The sequence below is a fragment of the Podarcis pityusensis genome, assembly GCF_964106645.2.
Source record: "Podarcis pityusensis genome assembly, chromosome: 2".
NCBI lineage: Eukaryota > Metazoa > Chordata > Lepidosauria > Squamata > Lacertidae > Podarcis > Podarcis pityusensis.
Window position 1 is genome coordinate 56454160 of NC_138029.1, and position 26299 is coordinate 56480458.

Here is a 26299-nt window from a genome sequence, read left to right on the forward strand (position 1 = left end):
CGAGCGCTCGAAGGGGAGGGGGCCGGGGGCGGAGCTTCTGCTCTTGGCTCGGCTCTTCTCTCCACGTGACCCACCGCCGTTCACATGACCGCCTAGGCTCAACGAGGAGGCGGGTCAGGAGTAAACTGGAGAAGTCGGGGCTGTAGCGGAACGGTAAGTGGGAGGAAATATGCCCGGCGTTCGGTGTGGGCAGCGATCCAGGATGCGGATCCGGGGTGTTGCCTGTTCCTGCATGTGTGGACGCGCTGAATGACGTGTCGAGGCGTGTTCCGCACCGGAAGATCGGTACCTGTTGCAGGACCTGGGTCTCTTGCCGGACGCGGCTGCCTTGCGTGGCTGGTACAGAGGGGTCCTTTTGCGTGTGTCTGTCTGTCTGTCTGTCTCCCTCCTCGTCGTCTCTTCTCCATCTAGTGCTCTAAAATAAAGTTCCCTTTCCCGCGGTTTGGTCTCTGATCTCTGAGCCCATGGCATGCAGGTAGGAGTTAAAGGTTACTTCCCTCCTGCAGTGGCTTCCGCTATGCGTCCTAGCAACATTCCTTTTAAACTGCTCATCCGCCTCGCGATCGGGGGGGGGGGGTGGAGAGAGAAAGGGGAAAGAGGGCTTTCTAAGTTTGACACACTTACACGTAACCTGGGTTGATGGCTATGAATCAGGAACTAAGACTTGGCCGTGTTTCTGATCAATCGATATAATGTGGGGGACAGATATGCACTCTTCCCTAGGTGTTGTTAGCCGCTTTTGTGTTAGTGGATCTAAAAGTGCCCGTGCAACCTGTTGCTTACTGCCTTCTGCTCAGTGCACTAGAGGGTATATGAATGTGTGTGTGTTATATAAACACACTCACAACATCAGGTGGGAATTGTACTGGGAAAATATCCAGGTCCGGGTCTTTGCTCATGGTGCCTACTGTTCACGCTGGGTATGTTCTATCTCCACGGTTGGAGGCCTATGCCTCTGAATACCAGTTACTGAGAATCACAAGTAGGGAGGGTGCTTTTGTACTTGGGTTTGGCTTTCAGGCTTCCCACTGGCATCCAGTTAGCCACTGTGAAAACAGGATGGCCTGATTTAGCAGGCTCTTTATAAAAGTTTGGAACACCTTTGTTTCACTTGCCCTTCTCATTGGGTTATTTGGAGATCCTTTCATCATCTAGCAAACCACTTTTCCCTTTCAGATCACCCCTCTGGTGCTATTTATTATGTTTTTATATATGCTGGACCAGAGTGAGTGGGGCAACCCAGTCAAATGGGCGAGGTACAAACAAATAATAATTGCTATTGTTATTTCAAAACCTACTTCTTCTGCAAAGCTTTTCTTGGACCATCACAGTCTATGCCCGATGGGATTTTTTTTACCAGTGAACTTTGCATGAACATTGTTTCTTTCATGCCCTCTTCTGCCTCCACTTCTCTTCTGTTGATCTAATCTACTCAACACTCGACATAGTACACAAATGAATCTGAAAAGAGCAAACCCTGTGCGCTGGCTTACAACCCACCCAACTTGTGCCAAATGTGTATGTTACAGTAGCAGGGGAGAAACACAGGAGGAGGAGAGGCAGAAATCGGAGCTAAAAGATGAGTGTAGATGTTGTAGAAACACTTGGCAGCAAGGAAGAAGTGCAGGTGTCTGAGGCATCACAGGACTAGAGTCTAGACTTCAGAGGAAAAGGGGAGGAAGTGAGTGGAGTGAGGCATGAAATGGAATAACCCAAGGCTTTGATGAAAGAAGAGCATCAGCTGAGTAGATTCATCCACTGCTGATCTTGCAGTACATGCTATGCTGTCATGTGTACTTTTTTTTTTAAATAATATTTATTGAATTTTAAAGAGTTACAAAAAGAAAAAATTAAAAAACAGCATATTTAAGAAATATAAAACATCACATCACAATAATAAAAAAGAAACAAGAAAAGAAAGAAAAAAAAGAAAAAATACAATGAATCTTCCCATAACTTATCTTTCATTTGCTTATTTCCTTGACCTCCTCACACCTCCCTTTTTTGTATTCCAGTTCAATTAGCAATTTCAGCAAATCCTTTCCATCTTTCCCAGTTTTTGTCCTCTATTTTATCTTAATATAATGTAACTTTACTTTCCCTCCTTCACCATTTAGCAATCTATTTTTTCTTAATGCTTTATAGCATTTCTGCTAAAACCGCATTATTTCATTCCAACATCCTTCTAACATTCCTTAATTTTACAATGTTTCTGTAAATAAACTTTAAATTTCTTCCAATCTTCTTCCACCAACTCTTCTCCCTGGTCTCGGATTCTGCCAGTCATTTCCGCCAGTTCCATGTAGTCCATCACCTTCATCTGCCATTCTTCCTGGGTGGGTAGATCTTGTGTCTTCCAATACTTCGCAATGAGTATTCTTGCTGCTGTTGTGGCATACATAAAAAAAGTTCTATCCTTTTTTGGCACCAATGGGCCGACCATGCCCAGGAGAAAGGCCTCTGGTTTCTTCAGAAAGGTATATTTAAATACCTTTTTCATTTCATTATAAATCATCTCCCAGAATGTCTTAATCCTTGGGCACGTCCACCAAAGGTGAAAAAATGTGCCTTCAGTCTCTTTACATTTCCAACATTTATTATCGGGCAAATGATATATTTTTGCAAGCTTGACTGGTGTCATGTACCACCTGTAAATCATTTTCATTATATTCTCTCTTAAGGCGTTACATGCCGTAAACTTCATACCTGTGGTCCATAACTGTTCCCAGTCAGCCATCATAATATTATGTCCTACATCTTGTGCCCATTTAATCATAGTTGATTTCACCGTTTCATCCTGAGTATTCCATTTCAACAGCAAGTTATACATTCTTGACAAGTTCTTAGTTTTGGGATCTAACAGTTCTGTTTCCAATTTTGATTTTTCCACCTGGAAGCCAATTTTTTTATCCAAATTGTACGCCTCCATTATTTGGTAATAATGGAGCCAATCTCGCGCTCTATTTTTTAGTTTTTCAAAACTCTGCAATTTTAATCTGTCTTATGCTGTCATCTGTACTGGCAATGGCAGCTCTGCAGGATCTGGACCAGAGGTTTGTCCATCCCTGTTACTTGAGTGCCGTTACTGGAGATGCCGGGGTTGAACCAGGGACCTTTTGCATATATTTCCTCAGCCAGTGAGCTACAGCCCCTCACAGTGTACTGTTGTTGACCTGCAGGAGAGAAACCACTTTTGTGTCTGATCCTTCAGGATCACTGTTCCAAGCTGATCTCGTTTGCCCTCCTTAGACTCTGTATAAGCTGCATTTTCTTTCCTAAAAATACTCTTATTACTGTTTTTACCTGGGAGCAGTTTTAGGCTAGCAGGCCAAATGCATCCAAGCAGAAGAAGTGCTGTTGGCTTCAGGAGGGAATGATAGGTGGTGATGCTGCTGATAGCTTGCCACCTATTAGCAATCAGTTAATCAAACCTTTCTTTCAAATTTGCAGGTTAGCATGAAACTCATCATTCTAGAGAACTATGCTCAAGCCAGTGAATGGGCAGCAAAGTACATTAGGAATCGGATCATCCAGTTTAGTCCTGGTCCAAGCAAATATTTCACCCTTGGACTTCCCACTGGTAAGTGACAAGCCTGGCTTTGTGATGGAAGGGCTCTTACCTCAGTTTTCCAACCCTAATTTACTTTGCTATTAGTCAGCTGGAGGACTCAGCCTATATAATAGACATTCTTTTTTATATAGGCCATTCTTTATGAGAAGTGACTATTCTGAGGGTATCTCTATTTTGGGAAACTACTTTTAAATCAAGATCCATGGAAACTTCCTTTTTAAACACTTTTCAGTTGTGCGACTGCTCCACTACCCTCACATGCTACACATATTATTCCCAGTTTTACATAACCCCAAATCAGCCTCAAAATCCTATGGGCTATGTAGAACTGGAAGATGGGGTGCAATGATGGTGGGGGATAGCATCTTCCTTGGAATGTACAGACTATGGACTCTGTTAGATCATGTGATGAGGATTCTGTCACTTAATTGGCTTATTTGTGTTGCGTCATACACCATCCCCAAATTCCTGATTCGTGTACTACCCCACTGTATATGCACAGATTGAAATCATTTTCTCTGCATGCCAGCACTTAAGAGACTCTTCCAGTACTATTGACAGAAAACACTTTCAAGAAAATGTGTTTTGGAGCTGGGGTGCCCATATGGTCTTGGAGACCTTGATGGAAGTACTGATTAGAATGAATCAGGTGGAGCTAGAACTGAGCAGCCCCACAGGTATCTGAGCTGCTGTTCTGTAGTAGCACACACAGTGATTTCTAGTCAAATGCATGCTGCTTACCATTTCTGTGGTCCAGATTTAGATCTCCCTGACTGTGCAAGGCTTTTTTTTTTTTTATTAATCTCCAGGAAGTACTCCGTTAGGATGCTACAAAAAACTGATAGAATATTGCAAGAATGGAGATCTTTCTTTCAAGTATGTGAAAACTTTCAATATGGATGAGTATGTGGGTGAGTCACTTTTTTGTTGAGAACTGCAGGGGGGAGAAATAATTGCTATTCTTTGCCCACAGCATTTATTTACTGTGATCAACTCAATAAGGGTTTATTTCTATACAGTATTGCAGTGATTCAGGAACTGAGCTTATGAACCAGGAAATGGCTGGTTCGCATCTCGCCACTTAGCAGCAAGTCACTCTCTCCCAGCCTTTTCCCCCTATCTGCAATACGAGGACAATAATAACGGCCCACCTTGCAAGGATGGTTGTGAGGATTACTGAGATAATGTATGAATGCTGAAAACCTAAGAACTGTCTTTCAGAAACGAAGAGTGGACTATCAAATAGCATACTCTAGTAGCAAAGAATGAAGCACAGCAAAACAGGGGAGGGCAGACTTTGGGCTTGCAGGATCTGTTTTGTTGTTGTTGTTGTTGTTGTTTTACTAAAACCTCAAGATCCACCAATCTGAGCTACTGTAGGTGTAAAAGACATACAGTGGTATCTCTGGTTACGAACGCTTCAGGTTATGAGCTCCGCTAACCCAGAAGTAGCTGCTCCTGGTTGCAAACTTTGCCCCAGGAAGCGAACGGAAATCCCGCACCAGAGGCACACGTGCAGTGGGAGGCCCTATTAGCGAAAGCATGCCTCAGGATAAGAACAGTTTCAGCTTAAGAACGGACCTCCGGAACAAATTGTTCGTAATCAGAGGTACCACTGTAAAGTTCCATACATACATGTCCAATTAAAGATCCAGGTGCCTCTGAGTAGCTACTGAGCAAAGGGCTTTGTTTTTAGTACCAGGGCTCATGGTCCTTTCATTCAAAAATCCATTCCTGCTTATCTCCAAACATGGTTAGTTCAGCATTCTGTTTTTTGGTGGGCAGGGGTCTGTTTGTTTCACATTGCTGTTGCTTTCAGTCAAGCTGACAAAGCACCCAAAATATATATAAAAGGAATATTCATTAAATTGCTTCTCCATGTTTTTAAACTTAGCCTTTGGGGGAGGAAGCAAGAATTTAGTGTGTGTAATGTAGACGAACACTTCCCCACAATCCCTGCTTGCTGTGAATTAGAAAACAAGCTCCAAAGATTTGTTCTGTTCTGTTTGGCCACACTTTTTTATCATGGGTCCATAGAGAGTGAACTTTAGACTGCTGTGTAATGGGTGAGGAGGAGCGTGGGTCGTCAAGTAGTGACATAATATCTGTGGAGTGTGAAGCTCACCTGGAGAGAAACTCATCTGCAAAACCAACAATAAAATATGCAACTTTCCCCCCTGCTGGATACTACAGGAGAACATTGGGCTGCTGCCGCTGCATTCATTTCACAGAAATGCAGGAATATATAGCCCTGAGCTAACCTTGTGTTCTTGTCAGGTCTTCCAAGGGATCACCCAGAAAGCTACCACTCCTTCATGTGGAACAACTTCTTCAAGCACATTGACATCTCCTCTGAAAACACACACATTCTGGATGGAAATGCAGCTAACCTAGAAGCAGAGTGTGAGGCTTTTGAAAGAAAAATCAAAGAGGCTGGAGGAATCGAACTCTTTGTTGGAGGTGAACATTGAGAGGGGGCAAGGTCTGAACATGCGTGGCCATCCCTCAGTGACTTGCAGGTGGTGAAATGACCTTCGTAGATCAGCAAATTGCCACAACGGCTTTTTGTGTCTACCTCAGAGCATGTGCTTTGTAGCGAAAGTAGTTCATTTTATGCTGCAAACCAGAGTGATGAACCATCAAGGGATAAGATACCAAGTGGTGTACACACATGTACGGAAGAGGCAGATAGTGTCAGTTAACTGAAGACTGCTGTAGCAGTCTAGTTTCATTATTTCTGTTTACCCTGTAGATAAAGCCATTCCTTTTTTTAGTGACTTTGTCAGGTCCTGGGATATTGGAGAAGATGCTTTTCCTAAATGTTTATCAGGGGCAAGTAAATTTTCACAGGATGGTTTATGAGCTAAAGCCGACTTGCAACTTCCATGTTAAGTTTTCTTGAGCCCAATAAGCACCTAATCCTGAATCACTTTCTTGTATTCTTGATGTTTCCTTTCTTTTCGCTAGATTCTAAACGTGAACTGTCTCCATTACAGGTATTGGCCCAGATGGTCATATTGCCTTCAATGAGCCAGGCTCAAGCCTGGTGTCTAGAACCAGAGTCAAGACCTTAGCTATGGACACGATATTGGCTAATGCCAGATTCTTTGATGGAGACCTCTCCAAAGTGCCCACAATGGCACTTACAGTTGGAGTGGGTACAGTCATGGATGCCAGAGAGGTTAGCACAACAGTACCTTAATTTCAGGGATAGGGAACCTGTGGCCTCCGGAAGTTGCTGGACTACCAGCTTCTATCGTCCATATTAGCAATACTGACGGGGGCTGATGGTAGTTGGAATCTTAGAGTGGAAATCAACGTCACACTGACTATGATGAATATTCCAATGTTGATAGCTCTAGTTGCTACTTTGCTCTCTCTGCCCCTTTTTGGCAGACACTCTCAAATATTGGTAGTATCCTCTAACTTTTGTCCCTTACTTTATTTGTAAAATGTTGGTTTTCTAAATCACGTCCCTCTCTCATCTCCTTCTCCACCCTAAAATCTGTACATATTAGAGAGTAGCAAGGAACATTTTTCTTATCTCGGAAGGTGACAAAAGCCCTAAGCCTAACCGTGTTCCCTGTTGTGTCTTACAATTCAGGTTATGATTCTAATCACAGGAGCCCATAAGGCATTTGCTTTGTACAAGGCTATTGAGGAAGGAGTAAATCACATGTGGACAGTGTCTGCCTTTCAGCAACATCCCCGCACTGTCTTTGTATGCGATGAAGATGCCACGCTGGAACTTAAAGTAAAAACTGTGAAGTACTTTCAAGGTAAGAAGCTTGGTAATGAGGACAAGAGATGGTCACCTTGTGTGTAAACAGCCGTTAAAACACGGAAGTGAAATATGGTAACTCAAAAGGACTTTACAAGAACTCCCCCTGGGTTGCTAAGTACTGCTCACTGCTCACCTGTTTTATCTTTTGGGAGCCTTAAATACAAGGAGAATCTTCTGAGACCATAACATGCAATGCAGGTTTGGGTACATTCTCCAATTTGCAAAGCTATTACCTCACTGGGGAGTCACTAATTATTTTCCCTTTACTTGCTGCTACTCTTTTTTAGAAATGTTGAGGAGTGCAGCTTATAGTTTTTAAAGCTCTAAGTGGTGTACAGTATACTACTCTGAACTGAAAACATTTCAACTGGTAACCACACCAAGCTATTTTAGTAGTGACTGTAAGTTTAGGCAGAATGTGAAATATTTCCTTTGAAGCTACTGCCAGTTTTATTGAGGGACTCCTCTAATATCTGCATTAGAACTAAGTGTCTGCTGTTTTGTATCAATTAATTCAGGTTTGATGCTTGTTCACAACAAACTTGTGGATCCACTATACAGTATGAAAGAAATGGGAGGAGAAAAAAGGCAGTCCAAGAAGCCATATAGTGACTAGCCTCTTACGATTTGGAGCAACTGGTTATGCAGTCCTTAAACTCACATGGAGCTGGTTGAAAGCACCCTGCCTTTGTATCTTGGGAACGGTCGACAGCAAAACACATTATTGGAAAATATCATTTTCTCAATGGTGAGGTAGTAGCAACGGATGCAGCTACACCAAGCATTGTTCAGCTGCAAAGCTACCTGTCATTTTGCCCCCTTTTTAAAGACCAAATGAGAAAACAGAGGCTGTCTATTCTCCTTAACAGAGCACTGTATAACTTAAGGGTTACCGAGAAGGAAATCTGAACATGTTATCTGTTTGCATAACAAAAAGATGATCTGTAACCAAGAATGGAACGTGAAAATGTGGAGCTTTTGCTACTAATTTTTTTTTTACATTAAAATCCGTACATTTTCCCAAAACAATCAAGTTGTATTTATTCTGTGGGATTTGGAAAGATGGATTGAAACATTGTTGGGGGCTGACTGGGAACTAAGGAAACATAATCAGAGAAAGCAAGAATTGCAAGCCACACAATTTTTTAAAGTTTCCACAATTCTGTAGTGCATCATATACAATGACTATATAATTCCCCCACTTCTAAGTCCTCCACGGTGCCAAAACATTGCCCATGCCAGTGACCAGCCTGCTCTTGAACTCTCCTTACTATTACTGCCTGGAGTAGTCTTCCCCAACCTGGCCTCCAATGTTTTGAGCTAAAACCCATCAGCCCCAGCCAGAACTGAGTAATAATCCAAAACAGCTGGAGGGCACCTGCATGGGGAAGACAAACTACAGCTTCTGGGGATGCAGCATAGTAAATAGTTTTTGTTTGTTTTCTGTTTTGGTTCCTTTTTTTATTACATCAAATACCATACTAGCAGCATATAGCCTGTGTGAAAATTAAGGTTGCACACCAAAATTCTTTAAATGTATAGTGCACTGGTTTAGTCTCTTCACAATGGAACCGTTTCTTCTTTAATTCCATCTTTTGGGATAATGAAGATTTTTAGTGCATCTCCAGGGTATACATCTCTCTCTGCAGGAGAAATAAACACCTCCTTGACTAACTGCAAAGCCGTCTCCAGAGACAAGGACACTTGTTCCCCATTTTGCAAGTACTTGAGGCAACCTGGTTGTCCGGCAGAGGCTGCCGCCACTCTCACACAATCCTAAAACTAGCATTCTGGCAATAGTTTGAGGACTTATTGTGCCAGTGCATCATTTAGCCGTAAACTATATTATCTAGAGGCAAGTGTGATGGTGAAGGTGAATTTGTATGTAATTTTAATATTTATATGAAGCTATTTTATAGCACCTGTTGACCTTCAGTAGGGTGAGCTAGTAGGATGGCAAATATCTATATGCTGTGTGGAAGGCCAGATTCAGAAATGAATATGGGAAGAGTCCCAAAAGTTCAAATAACCTCAGTGTTGGAAAGTGTTTCAGGAGGTGATGAATGAAAGGTAAAAATCAAAGAAATCATGCTCTCAGGTTCATAAGCCAGAGAGGATCTCCACTCCTGCTGGAATAGATTCTAGCATGAATGAGTTGCTGTTCTAGCATAAGAACCATTAAGGAATCCCTGATTTTATAGCAATGCACATTTATAATGCCACTATCTCCTTAGTATGGGTAATTAACAATAATCACTTTCCACTTGTTTCAGTGGCAGCAGAGACATTTGCAAGAACTGGCATTCTAGTGAGTTTGCTCTAATTTTTCAAGGTGCAAGGATCTGAAAATTACGTAGGATTTCAAATCAGCTTGTGAATTTAAAGTGGAATAGATTACCTCTGGCCTACAGGCCATTTCCACCCCCAGTCACACCCACCTGCACCACACTTGATGCCAGTTGAGTGACAGGCGGGCAGCCCCGCCCACCTATCAAAGTGGCCTGTGGGGTAAGTTCCAGCCCCCTTCCTGGAAATGGTTCCCCAGCCCCAGTTTGAAGACTTTTAGTGATGACCAAAAAAAAAAAAAAAAAAAAAAAAGGTCCATAAGCATACTCTTTCAGTGCATATGCATACTGTTCTCAAGTGCCAATGTTTAAGTACAATCTTGAACACAGCATGGGTGGCACAACTTCATTTTTCTTTGATTTCTTTCGCTTTGGGATCTGGGTACAGACTAGCCCTCCTCCTCCCAGAAGTTGCCATCATCTTCCCCACCTCGAAATAGCCTGAAACACACAAGAAAGCAACTCTTGAATCAGGAAACCATCCAAACGGACCTATACGTAACAAGACATGCACTCTGAGGTTCAACTTCCTTCAGCTCCTACTGAAGGACCCATTCATACAGACGTGCTGAAAAAGCACATCTTTGGATTCCAACACTTTAGGCAGCATGTTCTCAGCACAAACAAAACTCGTATATAAAGCCTGGTCGCCAAAAGAGAGCATGTCAGGGAGAAGGCTGACGAGATGATAATCTGCACTGAAATCCTTCTAGGTTTCAGCTCCTGCTGATCCAAATAAACTGGCCCCAAATGCAGTTGATGTAACTTTACAGTTTCAGCATTGCAGAAGTATACATACCGGTTAAAACAGGGAGATGCTGGATCATTAAAGTGCATATATGGATTTCCTCTTGACAGAGAACCCATACAAAGCCAACAGAAGTACTGTGTACAAGCAGTGCATGTCATCTTGTTGCAGCCATCCAACTTCTGACAGTGGAGAGAAAGAAAGACACAAAGGCAAACAACTTCAAGGATCAATTATGTCTTATGCCACAGTCATCAGTGCTGTAATCACAGCACATTCAAAAATATGAAACTTGCTGATTCCTTTCTAGGGAAAAGGAGTTAACTCTGCTCTCTCTCACACACAATCACACAGGATTTCAGTTTAAGATCTTTCCACAGGGGGTGTCTGTGTTAGTATATTGCACAGAGAGAAAAACACATGTACAAACAGCTTGCAATTCTTCTCGCCCCAGATGTACACAGACACACAACTTAGAAGAACACACCATGCATCTGACAAAGCAGGGTCTATTCTATACTTATGCTGTTTAAATTTGTCTAGGTTGAATCCAGACTTGGGCATGCTTAGAGTAGACACATGGAAATCAGTGGGATTCAAATTAGTCATAACTAGCCTAACCCCCACTGATTCCAATGGGCCTACTCTAAACATGACTAAGTCTGAATTCAGGCCTTAGGGCAGATCTACACCACATGTTTAAAATACACCCAACACACATTTGAAGTGCATGGCTTCCCGCATAATGGGAATTATAGTTTCCCTTCAGAGTTACACTTCCAAGCGCCCTTGTCCTAATGCCAATAGAAGGGGACATCCTTCCTCTCCTTCTGCCTTCCTGGGTACATCATGTCCCTTAAAAACTACAAAAGCCAATTTTCTAAGTTTGTGTGTGTTCCAGCTTTTCATAGAATCATAGAGTTGGAAGAGACCACAAGGGCCATCGAGTCCAACCCCCTGCCAAGCAGGAAACACCATCAGAGCACTCCTGACATATGGTTGTCAAGCCTCTGCTTAAAGACCTCCAAAGAAGGAGACTCCACCACACTCCTTGGCAGCAAATTCCACTGTCAAACAGCTCTTACTGTCAGGAAGTTCTTCCTAATGTTTAGGTGGAATCTTCTTTCTTGTAGTTTGGATCCATTGCTCCGTGTCCGCTTCTCTGGAGCAGCAGAAAACAACCTTTCTCCCTCCTCTATGTGACATCCTTTTATATATTTGAACATGGCTATCATATCACCCCTTAACCTCCTCTTCTCCGGGCTAAACATGCCCAGCTCCCTTAGCCGTTCCTCATAAGGCATCGTTTCCAGGCCTTTGACCATTTTGGTTGCCCTCCTCTGGACACGTTCCAGTTTGTCAGTGTCCTTCTTGAACTGTGGTGCCCAGAACTTGACACAGTACTCCAGGTGAGGTCTGACCAGAGCAGAATACAGTGGCACTATTACTTCCCTTGATCTAGATGCTATACTCCTATTGATGCAGCCCAGAATTGCATTGGCTTTTTTAGCTGCCGCGTCACACTGTTGGCTCATGTCGAGTTTGTGGTCAACCAAGACTCCTAGATCCTTTTCACATGTACTGCTCTCAAGCCAGGTGTCACCCATCTTGTATTTGTGCCTCTCATTTTTTTTGCCCAAGTGCAATACTTTACATTTCTCCCTGTTAAAATTCATCTTGTTTGTTTTTGCCCAGTTCTCTAATCTGTCAAGGTCGTTTTGAAGTGTGATCCTGTCCTCTGGGGTGTTAGCCACCCCTCCCAGTTTGGTGTCATCTGCAAATTTGATCAGGATGCCCCTGAGTCCATCATCCAAGTCGTTGATAAAGATGTTGAATAAGACTGGGCCCAAGACAGAACCCTGTGGCACCCCACTAGTCACTCTTCTCCAGGATGAAGAGGAACCATTGATGAGTACCCTTTGGGTTCGGTCAGTCAGCCAGTTACAAATCCACTGAGTGGTAGCATAGTCAAGACCGCATTTTACCAGCTTCTTTACAAGAATATCATGGGGCACCTTGTCAAATGCCTTGCTGAAATCAAGGTAGGCTACATCCACTGCGTTCCCTTCATCTACCAGGCTTGTAATTCTGTCAAAAAACGAGATCAGGTTAGTCTGACATGACTTATTTTTCAGAAATCCATGCTGACTATTGGTGATCACAGCATTCCTTTCTAGGTGCTCACAGACTGTTTGCTTAATGATCTGCTCCAGAATCTTCCCTGGTATTGATGTCAGACTGACTGGGCGGTAATTATTTGGGTCCTCTCTTTTCCCCTTTTTGAAAATAGGGACAACATTTGCCCTCCTCCAGTCTGCCGGGACTTCGCCTGTTCTCCAGGAATTCTCAAAGATGACTGCCAGTGGTTCTGAGATCACATCTGCCAGTTCTTTTAATACTCTTGGATGCAGTTCATCTGGCCCTGGAGACTTGAATACATCTAAACTAGCCAAGTATTCTTGTACTATCTCCTTAGTTATTCTGGGCTGTGTTTCCTTTGCTGAATCATTTGCTCCAAATTCTTCAGGTCGGGCATTGTTTTCTTTATCGGAGAAGACTGAGGCAAAGAAGGCATTGAGGAGTTCAGCCCTTTCTGTGTCCCGTTTGCATTTCACCATCTTCTCCTCTGAGTGACCCCACTATTTCTTTGTTCTTCCTCTTGCTATGCACATACCCATAAAAGCCTTTTTTGTTGCTTTTAACCTCTCTAGCAAGCCTGAGTTCATTCTGTGCTTTAGCTTTTCTGACTTTGTGTCTACACGTGCTGGCTATTTGTTTGAATTCCTCTTTGGTGGTTTCCCCCCTTTTCCATTTTTTGTACACATCCTTTTTTAATCTTAACTCAGTTAAAAGTTCTTTAGATAGCCACCCTGGCTTCTTTAGGCACCTTCCATGTTTCCGTCTCATTGGTATTGCCTGACGTTGTGCTTTTACTATCTCCCTCTTAACAAACTCCCAGCCATCATGAACTCCCTTTCCTTTTAGTATTACTGTCCATGGGATCTCACCCAGCACTTCCCTAAGTTTTATGAAGTCGGCTTTCTTAAAGTCAAGAAATTGAGTCCTAGTATGCTTGGCTGCTCCTTTCCGCTGTATAGTAAACTTCAGAAGAGCATGATCACTCGCGCCTAATGATCCTTCCACTTCTACCCCACTAACCAGGTCATCAACATTGGTTAGGACCAGATCTAAAATGGCTGTTCCTCTTGTTGCTTCTCCCACTTTCTGGACAATGAAGTTGTCTGCAAGGCCAGTGAGGAATCTGTTTGACCTTATGCTCTTGGCTGAGTTTGACATCCAACAAATATCCGGGTAATTGAAGTCCCCCATTACTACTATCTCCCTTCCTTTTGCATGCTTGGCCATCTGTTCCAGGAAGGCATCATCTATGTCCTCCGTTTGGCTTGGGGATCTACAGTAAACTCCCACAATGAGGTCACTGTTATTCTTCTCTCCCTTAATTTTGACCCAAATGCTCTCACTTTGGCTTTGAGGTTCTAAATCCTGGATCTCTTCACAGGTATACACATCCCTGACATATAACGCCACTCCTCCTCCTTTCTTGTCTGGTCTGTTTCTCTGAAATAGATTGTATCCCCCCATTATTACATTCCAATCGTGGGACTTATCCCACCAGGTTTCAGTGATGCCTATTATGTCATATTTAGTTTGCTGTACCAAGAGCTCAAGCGCATCTTGTTTATTTCCCATGCTTTGCGCATTAGTGTACAGACATTGAAGTCCATTAATCATTCCCCCGTGTCTCTTATTTAAGGATTTTTTCCTCCCACCACTAGGTCTGCGTGCTGTTTGCTCCATTTGGTCTATGACATTTGGATGATCATCTTCATCAATTGATAGACTCCTACCTTCAGGAGCACTGTCTCCCTCCCCCACATTAGTCAGTTTAAAGCCCTCCTGATGAGGTTTCTGAGATTTTTGGCAAAAACATTTCTCCCAACCGTTGTGAGGTGCAGCCCATCGCTTGCCAGAAGTCCATCTTCAAGAAACTGCAGTCCGTGATCTAAGAATCCAAACCGTTCCTGTTTACACCATTTGCGAAGCCAGCTGTTCACTTCCACTATTTTTCCCTCTCTCCCTGGGCCACGTCGTTCAACTGGGAGGACAGATGAGATGACAATTTGTGCATTTAATTGCTTCAATTTCCTGCCCAGAGCCTCGTAGTCTCTTTTGATCTTCTGGAGGCTATTTTGAACCCCAGTACCAAAGCTTCAAGGGAAATCTGGCTTTGGTTTAAGTCTTTTACCCACAAAACAGACTGTGCATGGGTGCTAAAGAAGGAAACACTCAAGGTTCTAAGTTACTTGCCTATAAGAATCTGTGTTAGTATCCTTAAAACAAATGCCCTTGATTCTCTGAAGCATTTCCCCCTCTGTCCTGTTCTCACCTCTATAGGAGTCCCACAGCAAGGACAAGATTTGGAATTCTTTTCCAGCCACTCTTTGCTGTCCATTTCCTCCAGTGTCTTTTGAATCACCCTTTTTCCGTAGCGCTGCTCTAAAAACTTCTGTGTGGCCTCGTCTGCTTCAAGGTACTCCTTGCGCAGGTCTGCTAACTTCTCTGAGGGAAACAATAGAATGAACAGAAGGCGCTGGTCAAGTCTGGCAAAACCGTACTTCACAAACGTGCCCAACTCCACTTCTCAAACAAAACAAATGCCATTACCGGTCAGCTTAATCCATATGGAACAATCAACAAGCAGCTGAATCACGGGCAATCAATGGGTTCTGAATCAATTCCACCACCAGAAATTGATTTCCAAAACTATTGATGTACATAATTAGTTCAGGGCTTATGAAGAGCACTGAGTTAATTGGGGAGTTGATTACAGCCCTTCAGCCCTCTCTGTCTGGCTATCAGGGCTCTCCCCAAGCTTTGCTCTCTTTCTCCAGGCAATGCCCCTCAATGGCCCTGTTTTGCACCCCGACCATTTTTACCTGGATCAAGTGTGTCTGAAAACGCTTCTGGCTTACCTGGGTAGAAGATAAAGAGGAGTGTGTGGTGTGTGTAGAAAGTTGCTCTACTGTACGAAGGTAAAATGTACATTTCTTGTTCCACCTTCTTCTGCCTCTAGCCCTGTCAACCACTGTCATGTGGCCTTTGGAGGGTTGGCAATGGAGCCTTCAGGCCGGAAAGTGTTTCCCCACCCCACTCTGGTGCACATCTGACTGTACACAACAGAATCTCAAAACTATAGGCAGTACTTCTTCTAATGGGGTGAATGGAGAGACAGCAGAAACAGTGGGAGGAACATGTTATGCAGAAGACAACAGAATAAATTATATCCTTCAGAGAACTCCACTTAAATGATCCTACGGAAATAATATCATCAAAAAGGTGTCTACCTCAAAAGGCGAACAGTACATACATTTAACATCCAAACATTTCACAGTTAAAATACTACTTTTGTTGAGTTCAACTCACCTGCAGTGACTTTACACCGGGAGACGCCATGGTAAGTCATCTTACACAACGTACAGAAGGCATAATTGCACCTGGAGCAGATGCCCATCGTGCCCGATGGTTCCTGCATTACAGGTGTTTGGCAACATGGTCGTGGGCAATATACCACATCGGCCATCATATCCAAGCTTGACTGGAGCAGCAGGCGGTCGTAACGTGCGAAGAGTTCCTCTTCCACCAACTCTTTTACCTAAAATGAAGGTTATCAATAAAATTTAGGGTTGGATCCAACTACATTCTACTCAAGAGTAGATCCACTGAAATGAATGAACCCAAGTTAGTCACGTCCATTCATTTCAATGGGTCTATGCTGAGTTTGACTGCCATTGGATACAACTCATAGTGTTGGTGAGTTTCAACTACTGGAAAAAGGAGCCTGCACTGGCTTTATTTGCCTAGCAAGATTCAGTCATGGCTTTGCTAAGAGAAGCAAAAGACACACTGCAGAGGTATTCATCAACTACTTTCTAGTTAGACCTGTTGCCTTTTCATAGAAACTTCAGCTAGCAGATCACAGGAGAGAGCAATCAGTGCCCAAGACAGCTTATCTACATGTGTTACAGTTATTCCAGTACCAGACCAAGTCAAAGACAGCATCAAAGATTCACAAAAAGCTCCACCCATTCCAAACAGCCATCTACCTAATAACTCATTGCAGAAAACTAGAAACATGGATTTAAGTTTGTGCTTAGTCTAAGTGCAAATCTGTTTCACAAAACTACCATCCTAGTCCTTTACAGCCACAAATCTTTTGCACTGAAGTCCAGGCTTTCCTCTTTGGGTTTAACGCCTATCTATTGTGGGGTTGCACTTAAAAACAAAAAAATCAAACTCTTTTTTTTTTTTAATGGATTGCCATAGAAATGATTGTTGTTACCTGCCCAGGAGTAGCAACGGAAGGACATTTCGGTTCTGGACAATTCAAGTAGTGGACCTCACCATCTTTGATTTTAATTTCAAAATAGTCCTTCAAGCAAGCCCTGCAGTACACATGCCTGCATTCCATAAAGTACATACATTCACTTCCCAGCTTTTCAGAAAAGCAGACATTGCACGTGTACATTTTACTGTTGAAGCACTTTTGCCTTTGGGCCTGATCAAAGTCCAGAATCTCTCTAATCAGGCTGGACAGAGACTCAACATCCTGCACGGCTCTTGCATCGAGGGCTTCTTCATGCACGGCTGCGGCTGCGGCGCCTGCCCCATCCTCTTTGCCTTTCCGGCTTTGCTCTTGTCCTTGGTCACATATCTTTGGCTCATAGGGCGAGCTGATGTTCAGATATGTAAGTGTTTCTTCCTTGAGAAACTGCATCCAGGCAAAAAGGATCACACAGCCTCTGTTTTCTTCCCATAAGTTGTCCAAATGCTTACAAAGCGCAGAGAGCTAGAAGAAAAACAAACGGCAGGGATGTGAGAGCATCTTCTACACTTCCCGAGATCTGTATCGTACTTTATCTTTTAAGAAAGCATAACATTTCAAGATTAGGGGTTGGATTCAAGTAACGGGTCCCACTAGCAGAAGCCCACACAAGGAATTCCACTAGCGAAACAGGGCTTTTCTCTCTCCCCCGCCCCCGATTATGTGGGGGTGGGAGTCAGAAGAACCCCCAGAATAGCAAACAGGGAGAGGAGACAGCAGATTGTTCTATCTGGAAAGCTGAAATGCTTGCACTGACAGAATGATTACCATAGCACCATGCTGAATTCCTTCCTGGGGTTGGAACTCAATGTAGTGCAATGGAGCATTCTGTTGAACAGAAGCTCCTAGCTTAGCGCTACAGCCTTAATAATACAGTAAGAATTTAGAGGTCTCCCTGAGAGCAGCCACAGCACAGGGTGTAAAATACGTGCAATTCCAGAAGCAATTAAGTGTCCTTTGTACTTATATTTTATTTATAAAATGCCAGATGTAATAAATACCAGGGCAGTGTACAATGTCAAAACATAAAACTTCATTCCAATAGCACATTACATTGGTAAAATGTAAGCTGGAAAGCTAGAGAGAATTTGGCAAGACTTCTAGTAAAGAAGAAAGGAGTCTCGTTTGGCAATCTACTATTGTTTCTGCAATAATTAATGGAGCTAAGTTCCACTGATTTCAATGTCTACTCTGATCATGACTCACATTGGATATCTCCCACACGCTTTTCTCATGATAGAATAAACTAAACCAAAATGTACATACCTTTCTCATAATAATAATAATAATAATAATTTATTATTTATACCCCGCCCATCTGGCTGGGTTTCCCCAGCCACTCTGGGCGGCTTCCAAAAGAATATTAAAATACTATGATACATCAAACATTAAAAGCTTCCCTAAACAGGGCTGCCTTCAGATGTCTTCTAAAAGTCTGGTAGTTGTTGTTCTCTTTGACATCTGGTGGGAGGGCGTTCCACAGGGAGGGCGCCACTACCGAGAAGGCCCTCTGCCTGGTTCCCTGTAACTTGGCTTCTCGCAGTGAGGGAACCGCCAGAAGGCCCTCGGTGCTGGACCTCAGTGTCCGGGTAGAACGATGGAGGTGGAGACGCTCCTTCAGGTATACTGGACCGAGGCCGTTCTCACTCTTTCATAAACAACTATAGATCTAAAATAAAAGCTATTTCTTTAATGTAAGGCAACAGCATCTAACTCTCACTTTCGTGAAGCATTTTTAGTGTTATTGATGTCAAATGTTGAAACCCCTTTATTTCCTGACTTAGGTCCTAAATATAGAGTAAGAAAACCTTTGGAAAATCCAGTGTTCTGATAAACTGGATTACTATTTACTTGGAACTAAGCATGGGGAACAAAGTGAGTTTGGATAACTAGAAGGCTGGGGACTTTGCTGTACTCGTTGGACATGAAGGATTTAGAGCAGCTTTAAGAACAATTAAAAACGTTTTAAACTCACACCATCTGACTTTATGTATGACAAAGATACATCTAAGAAGTATTAATACATTATTCTTCCTAGCTAGCTCTTAAGCTTCTTCTAAGTAGTTTTTTGTTGCTGCATCCAGATTAATAACCAACCACGATATTAATCATTAACAAGAAATATTACCATTCTGGTGAACTACACGAATTGTTAAAGATCTGTATCAAACCTGAGTCTGAGAAAGCCACTTGCTACTGAGGGTGAAGACAGGTGGGGAAGTTGACGGGTAGTCTGGTGGGAATTCAAAATGCAGCACAATCGGAGGCAAAAAACAAACTCTGCATTCAAACTTGCTGTTCTGGAGATTCTCTGTCAGGTTGCCTAAAAAAATAAAAATATGATAGTGTCAGGAAGAGGCAACAAGCTGTGCTACTACCTAACAGAATTGTTTGATATGGTTTCATAAAGTTTCCCTTCATCTGAAATATTTCTGTTATAAAACTAGTTCACACGGACTCTACTGGGATGTGTTTGGATTGCATGGTCCCTCCTTCAAACATGTTTTTAAATTCTCTCTTCCACTTCCTGGTTCACAGTAACCATTGCTTGCTGTTAAGCAAGAAGCAAGGTTATCACTAACCATGTTTTGTCTCCAAATAATGAGACACCCACTCGGTAAGTTCTAGCTTCCAATAGTGGTTCCGAGGCAAACTGTAGTTAGCAGTAACAGTCATTGGCCCAATGCAGACATCGCAAGAAACTATGTCTGAGGATGTGAGCCTGCAATTGTTGCAATGTCTGAACCAGGCCTTAGCTAAATAACATGTCTCTAAACCAGTGACAGGGAAACTCTTGTCTTGTGGGCCAAATTAAGCCCAGCAGGTTGTTTTGGCCAAACCATACCCACCTTTCCTGAGTCATATGGCACAGGAAAGTTCAAGGAAGAATCTTCCTTTGCAGCTATGGGTTGAATTCAACCTGCAGCTGCAAAGGAAAAATTGGAGTGGACTCTAAGTATGCTCCTGATTCTTCCTTTGTAGCCCAAAGTGGACACTTTTCAAATTTTGTGTCTTTTTATGTTGACAATAAAATCTTTGAAGCCCCAGAAAGAATTCAAGCCAGGGATGCAAAGGAAGAATTTTTCTTTGCATCCTCAGCTTGAAGTTTGACTCACCTAACATTGTATGGTGTCAGGTGTTGGGCTGGCCACTCCCAGTTCTGGCTTTCTGTTCCCCATCCCTGCTCTAAGCAATAGTTGAAGCCTCTTAATTCTTCTACCACTGTGATTAGAGCAGGTGTAGCTAATGTGGTGCCCTGTGGATGTTGTAGACGTTATCATCCTGGACAACTGGCAGTGCTGGCTGAGGGGGATGGAGGGCTCCATGTTGGCTACCCCAGGCTTAGGGGGAAAGCCTGTTCCTTTCTCTGAATTCCCCAAAGGGAGAATGGTTTAGATCAGGCTTTCTCAAACTCGGCTCTCCAGATGTTTTGAGACTACAATTCCCATCATCCCTGACCACTGGTGCTCCTAGCTAGGGATCAAAAACATCTGGAGGGCAGAGTTTGAGGAAGCCTGGTTTAGATGCCCATGAACAAAACAGAAAAGCCAGACAAGCAAAGTCAGCCTAAGTAACACTGTCATCCCATACAGTTAGGTGCATTCATACTGGTGGGACAATTTAGTTGTGCACATGGTTTCAAACTAAATAAATGTATGCATAAAATATTTCAGAAGGGAACAACATGATACCAACCATATCTAGTAATCCACAAAGCTTTCAAAATAAGGTAATGGAAAACTTAAAACTGGGAGCTTAAGTTCAGTGTCTATCTTCTATATCTTATTAGGAAATTGTTCCTCCCTCTTTTGCTCTGTAAAAAGAACATTGCAAATGAAGAGAACAATAGGAAAAAGTTGTTGAGCTCACAATCTTAAAAATAGCATGGTTCTGTCAGCGGCAGCTGTTTTATAAACATAAACATCATTGCCAATGCTTATACGCAATATTAGACAGGAGGGTTGCTTCAACAACTCTCTTTCTACCAATTAATATTTCAAGAACTCTTCTAAGAAGCTCTGATGAAAGATACTACACAAATGAAAAATTAATAGAAAAGCACATAGTTTTTTTAAAAAAGAAGTGTGAGGTTCAGTTCTTTAGGTGTAAGTAAGCTTCAATCCTCTAAGCTGCCATGCCAGCTAAGATATAGGCAGGGTGAAACACAATACTGCGTCAATGCAACATCTCATTCTGTGCTGGCATCACACCAGCACAACCATATGCAGTCAAAAACAAGGGTGGGATTCAACTAATGAGTTCTATCAACGGAAGCCTTCTGCAAGGACTTCTGCTTGTGCAATGGGGCTTCCCCTCCATTCCCCCTCCCAAAAAACCTGAAATGGGGGAGGGGATTTCAGGAGAATCCCTAGAACAGTGCAAAGGAGGATGATTGATCCGTCTGGCAAGTCAAAATGCTTGCCCTGGTGGAGCGACTGCCTTAGCCCAATGTAGATTTTGTCCCCAAATAATCCCACTCTACGGAGGTCATTTTATTTTGAAGACCGAGCTCTGTGATTATGTGTGATACATGCAGACTGGGATCTCACATAACCTGAACAGCTTTCTTGGCAAACATTCAATGCACCTACCCCTTATAGAATTTACAGTTAGCTAAATGTTTTAGGGCTGGTTCACCTTTAGGCCCAACATGTAACACTCACACAACCTATACCCGGGGTCAGCAAACTTTTTCAGCACTGTCCCTCAGACCTTGTGGGGGATTGGACTATAATTTGGGGGGGTGAACAAATTTCTATGCCCCACAAATAACCCAGAGGTGCATTTTAAATAAAAGCACACATTCTACTCATGTAAAAACACCAGGCAGGCCCCACAAATAACCCAGAGGTGCATTTTAAATAAAAGGACACATTCTACTCATGTAAAAACATGCTGATTCCTGGACCATCCGCGGGCCAGATTTAGAAGGCGATTGGGCCTTAGTTTGCCTACCCATGACCTATACCAACAAAATGTGCTGCATGATCTAACCTGTATTACACATATTTGCCCCCATCTATCATATATCCATGGATGTGGCATGGCCATCTGCTCACACCATATATTCGCCAGTATAGGGGTGGAGGTAGGGAGAGCAGGTGATCCCAATGCTTGGTCCTGTGCAATACCATGTGAAGAATGAACATATCAGGCCACTGTGCAAATCAGCCCCTACTTCTTGAATAAAGCACTTGGAACATATGATAGTATTGCAATAAACTCAAAGAAGGTAAGTATCCACAGAAATGGACTCACCACTCATACATATGGTGAAGCCTGGTGGCAATTCCACAGAGATTCTAGTTTCTCCTCCCTGTACAGCCTGCGCTCTCTTGAATTCATCTTCATCATAGATACTTGCCAAAGCAAGTAGCTCATCTTCCTGAGCTTCTTTGTCCTCTGAAGACATTTACAGTTCCTGTGAATGATGAACATATCCCCAGTATAAATTAAGCAGACTCCTGTAACAAGAATGGTCTATTACAGCATTAATTCAGATCATGCGTAGGGCAATCTGAGGGTGATCAGAACCGAGAAAGAATGAGCCGTCACGGATAATCCTGGCTTCTGAAGGATTGGCCATAGGAAACGAGCACATGTAACCAACAAAGCAGGACTGAATGGGCAAGGGGGTTAAAAACGGATTTCTAGGCTGTACCCATCAAACCTGCCCAGCAGCAGATGTCACCCACCCATTAAGGTGATGTCATCTGATTGATAGGTGGGCATGGTTCACGAAAATTGTCTTAGGGACAAAACTGGAACCCATGCTGGGTCAAGCCTGGCCTGTGGGCTGAAGGCTCCCCAACCCTGTGCTAAGGCATGCTGCGTTCAGCCATGTAAAACTTCACTGCTTCCACAAAATTAGGGATATCTCTTTAAAATTTATGGATGCTGTATGCTGACAAAGATGTTTTCCTTCTGTTACACAGTTGTTTTACTGTGAGCCTTAGCCTGTTGGATTACTATAGCCAGCTTAGACGTTCTCCCTTCAGCTAATTGGTCAAGCAACCTCTTTCTCAAAATTCACTTTCCATGTGAGGAATTGAACTTCATGTCAAATGTTCCATCAGTGCAAGCATTCAGCTTGCCAAATGAACAACCCCCCTCACCTCCACCAGCACACTTTTTTGTGGGGGGGGGAGGGTTCTCACCCCACCCAAGAATCAAAATGGGGGGGGTGCATGAAGGGGTGCACAAGTAGAAGTCCTTCTGTGGGCTTCCACTGACAGGTCTCATGAGTGGAATTCTCCCTCCTGGACCACTGTGGCCAGTTACCTCTTCTGAACTTCAACTGCCTTCCTACTGTCTTTTCTCCTCTCTCCTGTATACTGAACCTAATGGAATGAAATAAGTGGTAGAACAACAATAAGGTAAAAAGGTAAAGGTAAAGGACCCCTGGACGGTTAAGTCCAGTCAAAGGTGACTATGGGGTTGCGGCACTCATCTCGCTTTCAGGCTGAGGGAGGCAGTGTTTGTCCACAGACAGTTTTCCGGGTCATGTGGCCAGCATGACTAAACCGCTTCTGGCACACGGAGGACCATGATGAGTGCCAGAGCGCATGGAAACACCGTTTACCTTCCCGCTGGAGCGGTACCTATTTATCCATTTGCAGTTTGATGTGCTTTCGAACTGCTAGGTTGGCAGGAGCTGGGACAGAGCAACGGGACCTCACTCCGTCGCAGGGATTCGAACCGCCGACCTTCCGATCAGCAAGCCCAAGAGGCCACGGCACCACCCGTGTCCCTTACAACAATAGTAGGGATGAAGAAAGCAAGACTAGAAAGCAATGGTTTTCTAAGTCTAAGCACATGTAACTTATATAGCCTCCTATTACTTCCCTGTTTATACCTGCCTCTACTTCTCTCTTCCTCTGTTGTGACTCTTGTGTCAGATTTTAAATTTGTAAGTTCCTTGGGGCTTACATATCCCCTCATACTTGATAAAGTGAAATGCGCACTGGTGACAGCACAGAAATCTTTTCTTAAAGGTACATGGAAAATGCATTTTATTCTATTAAAATAATTGTTATTTCTTAAGCTACACACAATAATACAAAAGCAACCCCAATGTGTAACGTTGCCAATTTTCATTTTAGCAGAGGAATGTCGTAAGAAATTGGTACCTTTCTAGTTAGTCACATCAGTAAGACCTGATCATCAAACTTGTTTATCCACTGAATATCTAGGGCAACAAGAATACAACTTCTTGCTGAAGACAATGGCATTGGTGTCTTAAGTGGTCTACAGAGGGTCAGTGATGCTTAGTGCTTGTTTTCTGCAGAAGAAGAAATAAAAAGTAAGAATCCTGAATTTCAGGGGGTTGGACTATTTGACACTCATGGTCCCTTCCAACTATACAATTCTATGATTCTAACATTACTTCTACTCTGCTAAAATATAAAATTCCTGGTGGATGCTTTCAGTCCCACAACAGGGTTTACTGAATTTAGAAAGGCTCCACCCTACTAAACCAGCAAACCCATTTAGTAGGAGTAATTCCCATTGCAGTTAAAGGGACTTATTTCTGAGCAGGCACATATAAAAGTGCACTATAAATCTGACTAGTTTTTAACTCTACAGCACGTTCCAGAGCATATACTATGTTAAAAGATGGGATTGTATCCAATGAAGTTGTTCCATTTGCACAATGACTTTGGCATGTGCAACAAACCTTGCTGTCCCTTTCCTTCCTCTTGCCCCTACCCAAAAAATACGATCTGGAGGATTGAGGTGAACCCCAGAGCAGATTTGAGGAGCACATGAGGGGTGTTGCTCTGTTGTGCAAGCAGAAGTCCTTGCCCAAATGGGATGACATCATTGGATATAACCCTTAATGTGTAGACAAAAATCAAAGTAATAGTGGTGTAACAGAAGGCAACAACAAAAATCTACTACAAACTCCTGCTCCATGTCAGAAGAAAATGGAGAACAAGGCATTCCTGACAAATGCCTACTCAGTGTCTAAAAACCCTTAGCTTCCCTTAGCTACTGCGTAGGGCTGGGCGACAACTGGTTTTCAACATTGTGCTATATCAACCATGCGATATACTGATCTATCACAATGTCTGAAATGATGAAAATAAGTAGAGGCCAGTGGAGTCATGTCCTGGAAACTGCTACTACTTAGCAGTCTAAAACTGATACATTTTTAACTACCTTTACCATATTGATAAAACTGTTATTTTATGAAACAGCAACAGGGGTAGCAGGAATCAGGAGAGAAGCAATGACCAGCTTCAGTTTTCCCCACATCGTGATTTTTTACAAAGCACACACAAAACACAGTGATTCGGGATATATTATGAAATGCTTATCACAATGTTGACTACTAACTGGTTTGGGACAATATATCGCCAAACCCTACTCTCGCATAATCCTGCAAAGTGTTCCCTTGACTGCAATGGCTCTAAAGAGCTAGATGCCCCGTGTCCTTAAAGCATTAAGGGAGAAGTAAACAAAAATAGCACAAATGCAGAGAAAGGGGCGAGGAACCTGCATCCTTTTGGTGTCAGTGACACTCAAAATGCCAGCATGTAGGACTTTCAGCTATAGTAGCTGGGGACAAAAGAAGCAGATGTGCAAATGATTAGACTTTACTGTTGGTGGGGAGGGGGGACTGCATTTTCCTACAACAGAAGCACCGTGTTCAGGAAACCTACCTAGAGAATCCCCCCAAGAGCCTGCAAATTTGTGGCGCGATTATTTTTTTAATTTTTTTGGGGGGGGGAAGGCTCTAAACTTCCCTCCCCGTCCTTAAAGTGAAAATACACCAATAGTTCCCTGTTGTTGGGCGGCGGGGGACGGGGACTACCATCTACTCCAGATTAGTTTCCTAATACAGACTGCCCTTAGCTTCCGCCCAGACCCCGAAGAGTCACGAAACCTGGGCGTGGCAGACCCCGCCGGTGCACAAGGAAACGCCGGAGCCGCGCCAGCGTGCCTCTCCTATCGGCAAATCCCCCTGCCAGCTCCCGTGGCCGCTCCAGCCTCGCCAGAAGCCCCCAGAAGGCGCCGCCAGGAGCAGAGCAGGGGCGTCGCTCGCCTCGCAGGCGCGCGCGGGGACCCCGGCCCCGACCCGTCACTCACCAGCCGATGCGGCCCCTCCCTCACCTAAGTCTCCGGCCCTCGGCTTCCGGGTGCGACTCCTAGAGCGGCAAGGAGAGAGAGAGGAGAAGGGTAGAGAAGCCGCATGGTTGGCGGCCTACGGGTCATGCGCGCCCCTCGGCTTCCGGTTTGAGTGGAGGTCTCCATCTTAAAGTTCTTGGAGGGGTTGGAAGTTAATGGAGCGGCAGCCGGGTTCGTGTTCGGCTGAGCGGGGAGAGGGGGGGAGAGGGAGGGATCGCCCTCCCGACCCCAGTGAGAACTTTTTGGCCGCTTTGGAACGTGGGTGGATTGCAAATGTGTTGGGCAAGACGCCCTTTTTTGCCGAAATCAGTTTAAC

The 26299-nt window shown here is 43.5% G+C and overlaps 2 protein-coding genes across 7 annotated transcripts; one reads left to right on the top strand and one right to left on the bottom strand.

The window, feature by feature from the left end:
* GNPDA1 (glucosamine-6-phosphate deaminase 1) lies at positions 1-8384 on the top strand. 2 transcript variants are annotated; one of them, XM_080997266.1, is made up of 7 exons: positions 1-153; positions 3451-3580; positions 4381-4482; positions 5849-6031; positions 6568-6752; positions 7176-7350; positions 7874-8384. In XM_080997266.1, the coding sequence occupies exons 2-7, from the start codon at positions 3457-3459 to the stop codon at positions 7969-7971; spliced, it is 867 nt and encodes a 288-aa protein (XP_080853392.1). In that variant the 5' UTR covers positions 1-153; positions 3451-3456; the 3' UTR covers positions 7972-8384. The 2 variants fall into 2 exon arrangements, with proteins under 2 accessions (XP_080853392.1, XP_080853391.1); XM_080997265.1 differs by lacking the exon at positions 1-153 and adding an exon at positions 778-920.
* On the bottom strand, positions 8371-26107 carry RNF14 (ring finger protein 14). 5 transcript variants are annotated; one of them, XM_080997234.1, is made up of 9 exons: positions 25969-26107; positions 23982-24133; positions 22111-22273; positions 19023-19174; positions 16810-17316; positions 15894-16122; positions 14857-15029; positions 10500-10630; positions 8371-10141 (listed from the first exon to the last, which is right to left on the bottom strand). In XM_080997234.1, the coding sequence occupies exons 3-9, from the start codon at positions 22262-22264 to the stop codon at positions 10090-10092; spliced, it is 1398 nt and encodes a 465-aa protein (XP_080853360.1). In that variant the 5' UTR covers positions 22265-22273; positions 23982-24133; positions 25969-26107; the 3' UTR covers positions 8371-10089. The 5 variants fall into 5 exon arrangements, with proteins under 5 accessions (XP_080853360.1, XP_080853359.1, XP_080853361.1 ...); XM_080997233.1 differs by having other exon boundaries at positions 25945-26082; XM_080997235.1 differs by lacking the exon at positions 25969-26107 and adding an exon at positions 25742-25923.
* Between the last annotated feature and the right edge of the window lie 192 nt (positions 26108-26299).